General features: G+C 42.6%; 1 protein-coding gene across 9 annotated transcripts in view; it reads left to right on the forward strand.

The window, feature by feature from the left end:
* Positions 1–12,513, forward strand: part of Rdl (Resistant to dieldrin) — a 157,902-nt gene that overhangs the window by 88,412 nt on the left and 56,977 nt on the right. Inside the window, exon 1 of one of the 9 annotated variants that reach the window (XM_076525938.1) lies at positions 1,563–2,019. The exons of the other annotated variants lie outside the window; for them this stretch is intronic. Within the exon in view, the coding sequence (XP_076382053.1) occupies positions 1,933–2,019 (87 nt within the window). The 5' untranslated portion in view covers positions 1,563–1,932. Of the gene's footprint in view, positions 1–1,562; positions 2,020–12,513 lie in introns of those variants that run through there. 9 annotated transcript variants of the gene reach the window in all.

Genomic DNA, 12,513 nt, shown 5'->3' on the forward strand with positions numbered 1-12,513 from the left:
GCCCGGAATCGACGATCGCAGTGACAATGACAGCAATTTAGCGATGTGTTTCTCTGAACTAGTTCTACCGTTTCACGAGTTTAGATCTGAGATTTAGCGATTACGATTACGATTACGATTACGATTACGATTTACGATCACGTTTACGAAACGAGAGAACAAACGAGAACCGGCAGGCCGATCAGGGGAGTGGAACAGGTAACAGTAAACGAGAGGGATCAGACAAGGGGAACGTGAAATGTCAAACGGTACACGGGTCTCTGAACGTCCCGTGACGTATACCCACGTAGACACACGGGTGTGGCTAGCGTAATGCCAATTAGAATAAACACGATGCTCGGCTAGTAACGATGGCCGTCGGAACGAGAGACCGGGAATCGTTACAAAAGGGAAATCTGTAACGAGAAACGACCAAGAAATGAGTGGTACGAACGCAAACGAAAGAAATGACGATAGTTGAATAAGGTAAAAAGTCACCTTGTTACGTGACTCTGATGGGTGCACATATATATACATACATATATATGCATATACATATGCATATATGTGCGTATACATAATAATATATGCATATATATATATACAGGGTATCCTGAAAATGTCTTGCACTCCGGAAATGGGAGGTTCCTGCGGTCATTTGAAGCAACTTTTTCCTTTGCGAAAATTTTCTCCGAGGCTTCGTTTACGAGTTATTAACGAAAAATACTGACCAATAAGAGGCGAGCTAGGCTGGCGCGCGGCGGCCCAGCCAACGAGTGCGCGGAGCCCAGTTCCGCCCATTGGCTCGGCCGTCTCGCGCCAAATGATCTCGCCTCTGATTGGTCACTGTTTTTCGTTAATAACTCGTAAACGAAGCCGCGGATCGCATTTTCGCTAAGGAAAAAGTTGCTTCAAATCACCTCAGGAATCCCCTACTTTTGGATTGCGAGACATTTTTGGGACACCCTGTATATATATATATATATATATATATATATATATATATATATATATATATATATATATATATATATATATATAATACAGAGTGTCCGAGAATTCTCATTGCACTTGGAAAGAGGTAATTCCTGATGTGATTTGTAATAACATTTTTCTGAGCAAAAGTCGTGGCTACGACTTCGTTCACGAGTTATTAACGGAAACCGCGGATCAATCATAGAGGCGATTTCTGGTTGGTTCGTAACTTTCGTTAATAAACTCGTTCACGAAATCGCAATTAACATTTTCGCTAAGGAAAAAGTTACATCGAATTACCTCAGGATCACTCCTTTCCAGATGTAATGAGAGTTGTGGTACACAGTGTATGTACATATGCATATGTGTACATATTAATATAATATATGCCTGTATGTAGATATAATATACTGTATGTATACATGTGCATATAATATAATATATACATACATATATATATATACATATATGTGCATATTTATCATATATGCCCACAGGCACATATAATGCAGTATATACATACATATATATGGATGTATATAATAGTTAAGGATTATATATATATAACGAGTCAAGTATGAATAATTCTTCTAGCTCGGAAAGCAACGTGGCCGACGAGTGCTGTTGATTTGGTTCCGTGCAGGGTGCGAGCTCTCTTCGACTTGTACGCTTGCATTTTACCCCTGACTTTCGTGCTTTCTTTGACAATATAGCCGAACGTAATGTTTCCAAATTTCCAGCAAAGGTTTCCACCGGTTGAATGGTTCGATCGAGTACGCTTTGTCGCGTCGAATGCCTACAATTCTGCAATAGGGGCCCGTATTCATTCTCTTTAGAACTCGATGAAAGCCCTACTACTTCTGTCCGTGAGTCAGGGGTGAGCCACGAACTGTTTAAGGTTCTTGTCTACGTACAAATCTACCTGTCACATGTACGGAAACATAGAAACTAGCGGGTAATCAGAGCGACCAAGGCCGGATGGTTTTGTTGATTGCAGGTCCACCAGTGGAGGTCGGCGTCACCATGTATGTCCTCAGCATCAGCTCCGTGTCCGAAGTGTTGATGGTACAGTTTGCATTCTCAAACTCATACAGAACTCACAATCTCGACAGCCGTTCTCGATCATTTCTTTTCTTCCCAACGAATCGTTCGTATCGACGGTCAACCCCGAGAACCCCATCTTTCACACCGTTTTCACGAGAGGAATCACTGCAAAATGCAATCTTACTTTTCATTCTCTCTCTTTCTCTCTCTCGCTCTCTCGCTCTTACTTTCTCTTTCTAACTATCACTCATTCTCATTTTCCATGCCGTCTCTCGCGGATCATCACGGATCAATCGTGTCAGCCGCGACATCCGAGCAAGAGAATCAGCATCCCGATCGCGCCGATTCATCCTCCCACTATGCCGCTTGTTTCCGATTGTTTGTTTCACGATTATCCGACGTGCGTGCACGTGTGCGGTCCCTTTCGTGAATATTCATGAGCCGCGGAAAATTCGAAAGAACAACATTCGATCGAAGGGCGCGGAAACCGAGGGGGCCGGTCGCGTCGATGAAGCGCGTGCGCGCGCGCCCGCTCGCGGGAGCACGTAACTCTAATAAATATTCGGCTGAATATTCATGTAGTTACCATTTCGTTCTTCGAGCGAATCCGATGGAATTCGCTGATCCGGGACCGGTAACTACGTCGCGGTGGTGGTATTCGGACGATTCGAGTCGCCGCCGGTTCGTTTGCGTGCCGCGAAATGGTCTAAATTGAAGCATTTCCTTCACCGATTGCAAGTCTCGAGGAAATCCTCGGCGGGCGAACGCGAAAAAAAGAAACGCGAGAGCCGAGGGACCCACGGGCACCGCGCGACCCGCGATATTTATGTGGCAACAAGGGGCATATTGGGCGTATACACACACACACACACGTCCACGCGGTACACGGGCGAACGCTCGCGCGCAAGACGGACCGAGTCACCCCCATACATGACAATTTGCATCTACACGTGCGCGTCTCCATGTACACGAGAGTACAGATGCCACGTATACCAGCATATACCACACTACGTACACTACACGGATGGCCTACTAACCTACGTTTTTATAGCTCGTCACAGCTGTTTGGTTGGCTGAACTGTTACAAGGGAACCTTGCTACGTTCCACAGTCTTCGCAAGATATATTCTTGTCCACTTCGTTTATGGTTTATGGTTGACTCGTTTAATTCGATTTGCGATGTTCTTGTTGCATGGCCCTACCCGCGATGCTCGAATCGTCGACGACGAGGTCAACGGAACAGGAAAAGGTGACGCGACGCGGGCGCGGGGGGATGACGGGCGACGGCGACGGCGGCGGCGGTGGTACGCGGGGTGCGATAAACGAAAACGTACCGCAAAAAGCGACGGGAGGTGCCGAACCCGGCCACCGAAAAATGCGTTCGACCGTGCGGCAATCCGCTCTAACGCTTTTTACGGTTGTCCCACCCGCAATATCGTTTTCCGGCGATTCGTTTTATCGCGTAGAAGGGATTTACGAGCCGAGGAATAAAAGTGAGCCGAGCGTGTGTTTCAAACATACTCGGCTCTCTCGATGGCAGGGACGTGCTACGATATCGAACTGAGAGAGGAGAACAAGCCGCCGACGCCGCCTCTTGCCGCCTCTATCGCCAGAAATTACGTGCGACGATGCCTCCCGTTTGCAAAACACCGACATGAAAATTTCTACGGGAACCGTGCGTGGCCGAGTTAGCGTGGCGGTGGCAATCGCGATTCGAGCACCGCAGGCCGCACATACGCTGGAGGCACGCATATATACGCGTAGACGTACACGTATCCTCCGTAACTTCTATAGTGGTATACGTATATAAGCGTGTACACAGCCTCACGTATATACAGGTATACATATATACATATGTGTGTATACACATATATTATATACCTACATATATATTTCTCGTATACCCGATACATCGCATACGTATGTACGTATATACATATATATATTGTATATGTTTTTTTTTCTGAATATTTAAGATACGTATATAGCGTAATTATATATGGCGTATTGTGTATTGCGTATACTCCTGTAGTGTTCAAAGGTATCTGTTCCGGTGTCCTGCAATCAGTTTCAAACCGACGTTGGACCGATCTCTGTCGAACCGAAATTACCATGAGCCTGGACCGACGCTCCTTCGGGTCGCGTACACGTCGCTACGGCGATCGTCGAAATTCGTAACTGCGCGAGTCGAGGTAGTAAAGAAGGAAAGAATTGTTTCGGGCGAAAGCGTATACGGGATTCCTCTTGGAAACCGTGGAAAAAGGAGCTCGGCGTTCGATCGGGTTCCAGAGAGCGAGTTTGGAGCTGAATGTACGAGACTGGACCCCAGGTGTTGAGCCCTGTGCGGAAACCAAATCAAGTCGACACTGTCACCTGGGACGTGACTCGCGATTTTTATATCCGTTGGCGAGCCTCCACGATATGTCCTTCCTTTCTCTCTCTCTCTCTCTCTCTCTCTTTCTCTCTCTCTCTTTATCTCTCTCTCTCTTTCTCTCTCTCCCCTCTTCCCTCTTCCCTCCACCCTGTCCCGTCGCCATTCCGATGCCGGACAAGTCGAAACATCAGCAGCGATCGCTCGCGCAGAAACTTGTCTCGGCCGTGGTGCGATGAAGCCAATTTTCCCATGAATTTGCCACACCCGTTTCATCTTTCCCTACGAGACAGCGAGCACGCATCGGCGAGGAATCTCGCGAGACGCTGCGGGCTAGCTAGCAGCTATCTCTTCATCCTTTTGCCCCGTGCTGCCGCTTTCCCACGTAGATTCTGGACGTCGCGCGATTTGTCAAAACGAACGACGTCTCCGGTAAACGAACGGCAAAGATCAAAAAGATGCGGACAGGGGCGGAAGAGAGACCGTGAGAACAATTTCGACGAACAAAGAGAAAACCGTGACCCGCAAATCCTTGCATCCCTCTGGCCAGCCGACGACGATCGCATTAAAAACAGAGAGTACTATAGCTCGTGCGACGTTGCGACTACAGTCAAGATATCATATCTAAATACATTGTTTGTAGATATATATATAATATATATGCAACTTATATATATATACAACTTATATATATACTTCTTATAATTATAGGTATAAATACCGACACCTATATGAGCTGTATCATTGTCAGTGTGTGCAGTACGCTTCTGGTCGCTATGAATCACTATTACGCCGTACACATTAAAGTATTATCTTTTTATCTGTGCGTGAATGTGCGTGCGTGCGTGCGTGTATTTGCGCGGATGGTGGCGCGAATGCGTGCGTGGGTGAGCTTGTGTAATCGTGCGCACATAAAAATCCACGCTGTGTCACGAGAGATATGGGCACGCGTACACACGGACTAGCCACTCGTCGAGGCGCAAAACAGAGCACAATGCAATTTGTTGGGCCGGAACGCGTCCTCGTACGAGCCTTTTTCGCCTTCCGTCATTGGTCGTACACAGACTGCGTTGTTTTTCCTTTTCTTTCTTACTTATTCACTCACTTTCTTTCTCTCTTTCATTCGTTCTCTCTCTCTCTCTCTCTCTCTCTCTTTGTCTCTGTCTCATTGTTTTTCATTTTCCATTCGCTTACGAGCTGGCTTCTGCTTTGGAACGCTTCAGTAACAGTTTCGTTAACGTGTTCTCTAGACTATAGTTAGGCGGACGCTTATCGCTAAGAAACTGCTGCAAAGCGCCCTTAACCCTTTCGCATTCCTGGACGAGGTATCAACAGAGTTTATTCCATTCCATTTTCGAACGGAGCGCAACCTTTCCTTCTTTGCCTAGCACTTTGCTGAATGGAATGCAGTGGATCCAACGAGTACACGCGCGAACGAATTTTTTCTTTCTTTCTTTTTGAACGAATTTTCACTGTAGAACGGTGCATCGATGCAATCTGGTCCTTTCGATATTTCATTGCAGGTAGGGAGAACATGCATTTCGTTTGGAAACGTGAATTGTTCGTGCAAAAATGATGACGGTAAAACGAAATCCGGTGGTTGGAATAATATTTTCATATTGATGATCGATGTGGTGGAACACGTGATAAGGAAAGCAACAACAATTGTATTCGTAACGATAATGTGTCTGTTGTTTGAAGAAGGTGTTCTGAAATCGTGAGAAATAAATCATTCTTTGTCGGTATGTATGCTGAAATGGTCGGAAGATGAATTAATTAATTGTAATGTGTCATAATAATGATTCAGCATGTACAAATTGATTCTTTGTTACTTTTCATGTAACATATCTCTTCCGAATGTTCAGCAACTGTATCAATTATCAATCTCCAAAACCTTGACATAACCTCTTTTAATCACAAAACTTTTGAATTAATCGTGTTATTTTTGCATAGTAAATTGTCGTTACTGCCATTAACGATTTTGAACGAGCATAGATTGATTTACGTGTACCGAAGTATTGAAAGATTTGGATTCTATCAATACGCTATATTCTTACACACTATTACTTGAAAAATAAATGAATGTGCAAATAATTATATGGTCCACTGACCAAAGTTTTTCTTTATCTGTAGCTATAAGTGAAAATGTCACTTTTATGATTACAAAGACGATGCTTCATCATTTCGAGCTTTGGCTTGACCCTAAGCGATGTAATTTATGCAAAGGAAGCTTTGCGTAATACCGAAACGTTTTATTACAAGAAGAGAATATGATTCGCGTACGATTCGTATAATTTAAAATACGATGTTAAATACCCGCTGAATATTTGAATAAAAGCAGATTACGAGCCACCTCGTTCGTAAAATCGAACAGAAAAAGACCGTTTTAGTAAATACCTCGTCTAAGACTGTGGAAGGATTAAGTATAGCGCGCTTAACGTTACTTGCAGCGTCACGTTGTACCCCATTAACAAAAGTTGTCGGAAGAATAACGTGATCGAACTAAACTCATTAAGCTTTGGAAATCGTGAATCTCGTATTTCAGGACAATTTGTGTAGAATATGAAATTTGTGGATTTAACGATACATGCGGAGAGCATCTCATCAGCGTTACATCTTGTACTAACCTTCGGAACATAGGTGATGATAACTGAGTCAGTTTAAAGATGAATATCGGTACGAATTTAATATAAAATAGCAATTAATATTAATAACACTTGAGTAAAGTTTAATATTTTAACCCTTTGCACTCGAGTGGCGACTCTGAGACACCGCTAATATTTGTTATGTCACCTTTTAGGTTAATTTTGATATTAACAAAGTTTACGTTTGAAAAATTGTTAAGACTGTAACTATTGCGCGAGTCCCAAGAGTCAATTTTTATATATGCATAAAATGCATTTTCTCATAGAAAATAGAAATATTGTAAGTTAGAAAAATGATTTTATACTTTCAGTTGAAATAGCTTCGAGTGCAAAGGGTGAAATGTTCGAAAGACACAAATTCACCGAAATTGACAGAAAAGAAATGAACAATAAAGCAAGGAAATAAAACGCCTAGTCAATAAATTCAAAAAGGAACTAGTAAAATGGTCCAAATAGTATTTAATTCTCCTTCTAAACAATTACTTAAACATTCCAAATGATTTGAATAAGACCAAAGAGGTTGAGAAGATTTTATAGAATAAAATTAATAGCAAATAATAGTTGAACAGCACAGTTACCTGCAAATCGATATCAATCGAGAATAAGAGGAATAGACAAACGGTGCAGTACATTGTAGATAGTGCTATAGAATAACAATTGGAATTTCCCTTTCTGCAAAGATCGAGGAGCGAGACGTGACAATAACGAATGGAACTAAAAAATTTACAGGAACGAGAGATTAGATGTCTAGCGTAACATTGCAGCTGGAGACACGCCAAACGAGGCAAAGCTTCCTGCCATGATAACATTCGTCCAAAGTGACATCAGCGCCGCGTAACGACGGAGATACTTTCGAGCCCACTTTAATTAATTAATGTCGCTTTTTGAACTCGAGTCAGAAACCACTTGCACCCGCTACGGATCCCCCAATTAATAACAAACAACTCCGTGTACACAGATCGCTGCAGAGAATACGATGGTAATTGAGACTGACTAACTCTCATTGATAAGTATCTCGGTGAACGATAACAAAAAATACCCGGATATCGAACAGTAGGATGCGTTGTGCAACATTCGAGCTTTACGGGCGAACTTCGAGTGCCGAAGAGATGGAGAGAAAAAAAAGGATGAAGTAGACGTATCGCTTTGCTTCCGAGTTACCACTGTCCCAATACCCGATGCTGTTCATTTGCTTCAACCCTTTGCGCTCGAGTGGTGACTCTGAGGCGCCACTAAAATTGTTACATCACGTTCCAAGATAATATTCATATCATCGAAGCTTCGACGTAAAATGATTGTTAAAAGTCTGAACTGTCGTACGAGTCGCAAGACTCAATTTCGTATGCATGAAATGCACTTTGTCGAACGCACACAAGTTGATTTAGATTTACAGTTGAAATTGCTTCGAGTGCGAAGGGTCAATAAATGAACAAAAATGAACGCCATCGAACTCGCATAAGGGGATCAATGAAAACTTTCCTCTCGCAATGGTAGTTCCACTTCCGCGTGCCTTTTAACCCATTATTGAAGTACAGCGAGCCGTAAACATGTTAAATTCCGTAGAAAAACGCTATAGACCGCCTGTTTTAGCTATTTACGAAAGTTTTAATCGATTTTCCGGATTACAGTTTCGTAACTACTTATTTCCGTTACATTTTGTGATATCGATTTAAGTGTAATTTTATTAAACTTCGTGCCAGCTTCCCGTAGCAAACAGAATTTCCGTCCGCTTCGGAAGTAGTAATTATATTTAAAAAGTACGATTACGCGTTGCTTAAATTTTGTATTTCAATCCCTAAACGGGATATAAAGCGAACGGTGATTCGAAATAGTAGAAGTTCATCTAAAGAGAGCGGAATGTTGGTAACAACATTGTGTGTTTCAGAAAGCGGCATTTTCCACAAAACGAGTCGCATGAGTTTCACATTATCCGCGCACAGAACCGCGCAACAACCAGCGCTTCTACGCTCTGATAATGGAAACATAATGGAGGAAGCGATTTGGCTCCCGAAACTGACTTTGAATAGACCGAGATTGCTATCGACAAATTCATTGCAAAATAATAATTTCGTCCGTAAAAATGTCCGTCGTGAAACCGTAAAATCAAATGGGGAAACTGTCGCAACGGTAATGGAATTTGTTATTACTTTTTCATTCTATCCTTTCTCCAACGAGTAAATTTCATGAAATAATTTCGAAGAGATTCAACACGTTAAGCGCCAAGCCTGTTTTCGTGTTTTAATCGTGCTCATTAAAGTTGTTTCTCGGTAACAAGTAATATTTAGGTACATTCTATCACGATCGTCGAATTATTTAAAATTTATTTATATAGAAAAATATAATTTTTTTATAAATTTTATATCGTCAGACGCCGGTGATTGACGCGGTCCGAACGGAAAGTATAGCGTCAGTCACCAGCGACTGGCATGACGCTTAACGTGTTAAATGTAGACAGTAAATAGACGTTCTTTTATAATGAAATACTTGTAAATTCGCGAAATCATAATTTTCTCTGTCAAAGTTTTAATGGGATGGATTCATAATTGTATCACGAACTCGTGAACGGTACCGAATCAAATCTCTCTGTTAAATTCGATCATGCGTTGGACGCCAATTCGAACTTCTTTTATTATATTCACGAATAGAGAGACTGCGCGGATCTTTATGCAAAATACAAATTTTGCTCGTCGATTATATAAAATAGAAGTTAGATAAGCATGCGATTCTTCTTGTAACGATGTCGATGCTGTTCTGTGTTTCGTTTAACTATATTTGCTACGAATTTATCAAATCCGCAGTTTAGAACATCTTCTCCAGTGAACTCTGGAAATAATTGCAAATTAAACTGCGATAAGAAATAATTGCAGCAGGTTGGACATCGTCGAATCTCACTGCACGAAAATAAAGAAAGTTAGAGAATCGGCCGCGGTAGTTAAAAATCAAGATTGTTTGCGGAGCGCGGCAACGCGTTCGTACGTGTAATCTGCGAACTTAACTCGTTAGAAGATTTAATGAGACCAGTCCATCCTTGTTCCATATTTGCTGACAAGTAGATAGCAGGAGTTCCCGCAAATGTACAATTTCGTTGAAACCGATCGAAGTGAAATGAAATTGCATTAAACTCGGTCTTGTGCGGCGCAGTTTTCCCGGCGTTTTCCGCGCGCGACAAAACGCATAAAACTCCGCAGTCCACCGGCACGGACGTATGGACGGGAGTGTGCGAGTTCGACCTGAAAACGGCGTTTTCGTGATACAATCAAATGAAATCGCATATTTATTTAGCTTGGACGCGTTGAAAACGTCAGAAAAATATCGCGCCTACGTATACACAGGGTCGATAAGGGTGGGCGAGCGTTCGCCGGGGGTTGAAATCCTTCCACCAACGTCGAGCCGAGTGTCAGCCGTTATTGGAGTTGTAGAATGTCCAAGTTTATTCGAAAAGTTCCGCGGACCTCTCGGGCGAAATTTCGCACCTATAACGATCGCCGAAATTTCAGAAAGTTTTCGCGTGCTCGTAACGGTCATAAAATTTTTGTCAACGCGAACAGTATTAAAACTCGCCCCGGAAAAAAGAAAAAAATATTACAATCGCAGATTCGCGCGCCGCCAGAAAAGAATGCGAGTCGACGGCGCAACGGCCGGATTTATAGCTGCGATCGTTATTTATCGGCGACGGGATCGCGCAGTTTTCGCCACTTTGCACTCGCCGTTGGCAAACTCGTGTGCTAGACGACAGCAGCTTCGATTTGTAAAAAGAATCATTTTCGCGATGCGTATCGTGCATGTAAATATCTCAGACTGGACCACGGAAGCAGCGCTTTGCATCGTTCACTATAAGTTAGTGGAGCCGGTAATCGGTGTGGCCAATTGCTGTGCCTTTGTTTCGTTTTCGGCCATAATTAACTTTATATTTATCGAATAAGTCGTATTAAATTTTTTCTATTCTTTTATTTTATTTCTTTTCGAGAATAAAAAGATTTGTTCCACGAACATAAAATTAATTAAGTTCGAGAGCAAACCAAAGATACAACAATTGGTCAGCCTACAGTAACCGGCTCCACTGTCTATGTTTTATATGTTTTGCATCGCGTGCTTCTGTTTCCAATGAATTTAGAAGTTCAGAGCAAGAAAGTATAATCCAAGGATCTCTCGCAAAATGAAAAATTACAGGATTCAAAAAGTGTGATTAGATTAGCAAAGCAGAAAGTTAGAACTTTAGACTTCCGAAAAACACTGCCACCATCATCGGCAGTCAAACTGTATATATATAAATAATACAACATTACAGTTGGAACAGTTGAAATAAAAAAAACTAGAACAAGACAATGGACGAGAAAAGCAGGTGTCGTTAAAGGTTTCTGCCGAAGCACTAAGAATCGTAAAATCCGATGCCATTGCGATTACCGTCAACGTTCGGATCGTGCATCTATCGTCTTTCACGTATTTAGCAGTAGGCGTTTCCTGGAAATGATTTATCGACGCTCGATAAAAGTCGAGAAGGAAATATACGATGCAAACGCAGGTGTTATATGGAATTTACGTTGAAACTCCGAATGCTTGCAGATCCCACTGTTTCCAAGTCCACACAGTTCGATCACCTAGACATTAGAAACAGAGGACCGTTCCATCGGTATTGTTCCACGAATAACAATTTCGTCGAGACGCATGAACGCGTCGCGAAACAAAATTGTTATTAGGATTCACGTGACGAGACTTCCAAGAAACTTTCAGATCCCACCGCCTATCGTTGCCATATTATTGCCAAGTCCGAAGTTCGATTAGACATAAGTATAATTCCAGTTTAGACGTAAGGTTGTTTCTTCTCCATACACACGCGTAGACAGAGTGCATGCCGCTTCGATAGTGGTCTCGTCGCATGGTTGCACGTATTAGTTGTGTTGCCCAAATAGCCGTAGTAAATATGTATAGAATACATATTATATCACCATATATATATGTGTGTGTGTATATATATATACATATACACGGTCCATGCACCCTTACCGCTTTCGCGTGTACACACGAAATACCCTCGCGTCGCGGGTTACTCTCCCCTTGCTGAGATCGAGCACGTCGACAGGCACGAATCTACGGCTCCGTTCGAGCCGTGTAATTTCCAGTTGTATCGAATTATCTTGGGGAAACTGCGAACTATCGTCCAGATTTTAGGAGCGAAACGCAAATACACGTGCAGGCTGAGCCGCGCGAGATTGGAATTGCAAATATTCTCCGTTGTGCTCTCCGACGACGCGAAAAAAAGAAGTTCCCGATAGCGGGTGTTCGATTCGGAAGGATTCATGGATACGACGGAAATCGCTTTCTCGAGACTTTCGCGCCGGAATACTTTTTCTCGTTGAACAACGTATTCGCTCGTTTCTCCATCGATGTGCTTCGCGTCTCTTAGAGTACCTCGAACTACCGCATTAATATCCAACTATAGGACTAATTTAATTGGATATGTTACACGAGTTCGTTTCAGTCTTATGCATTCTGTAATCTC

Source organism: Megalopta genalis, chromosome 13, assembly GCF_051020955.1.
Source record: "Megalopta genalis isolate 19385.01 chromosome 13, iyMegGena1_principal, whole genome shotgun sequence".
NCBI lineage: Eukaryota > Metazoa > Arthropoda > Insecta > Hymenoptera > Halictidae > Megalopta > Megalopta genalis.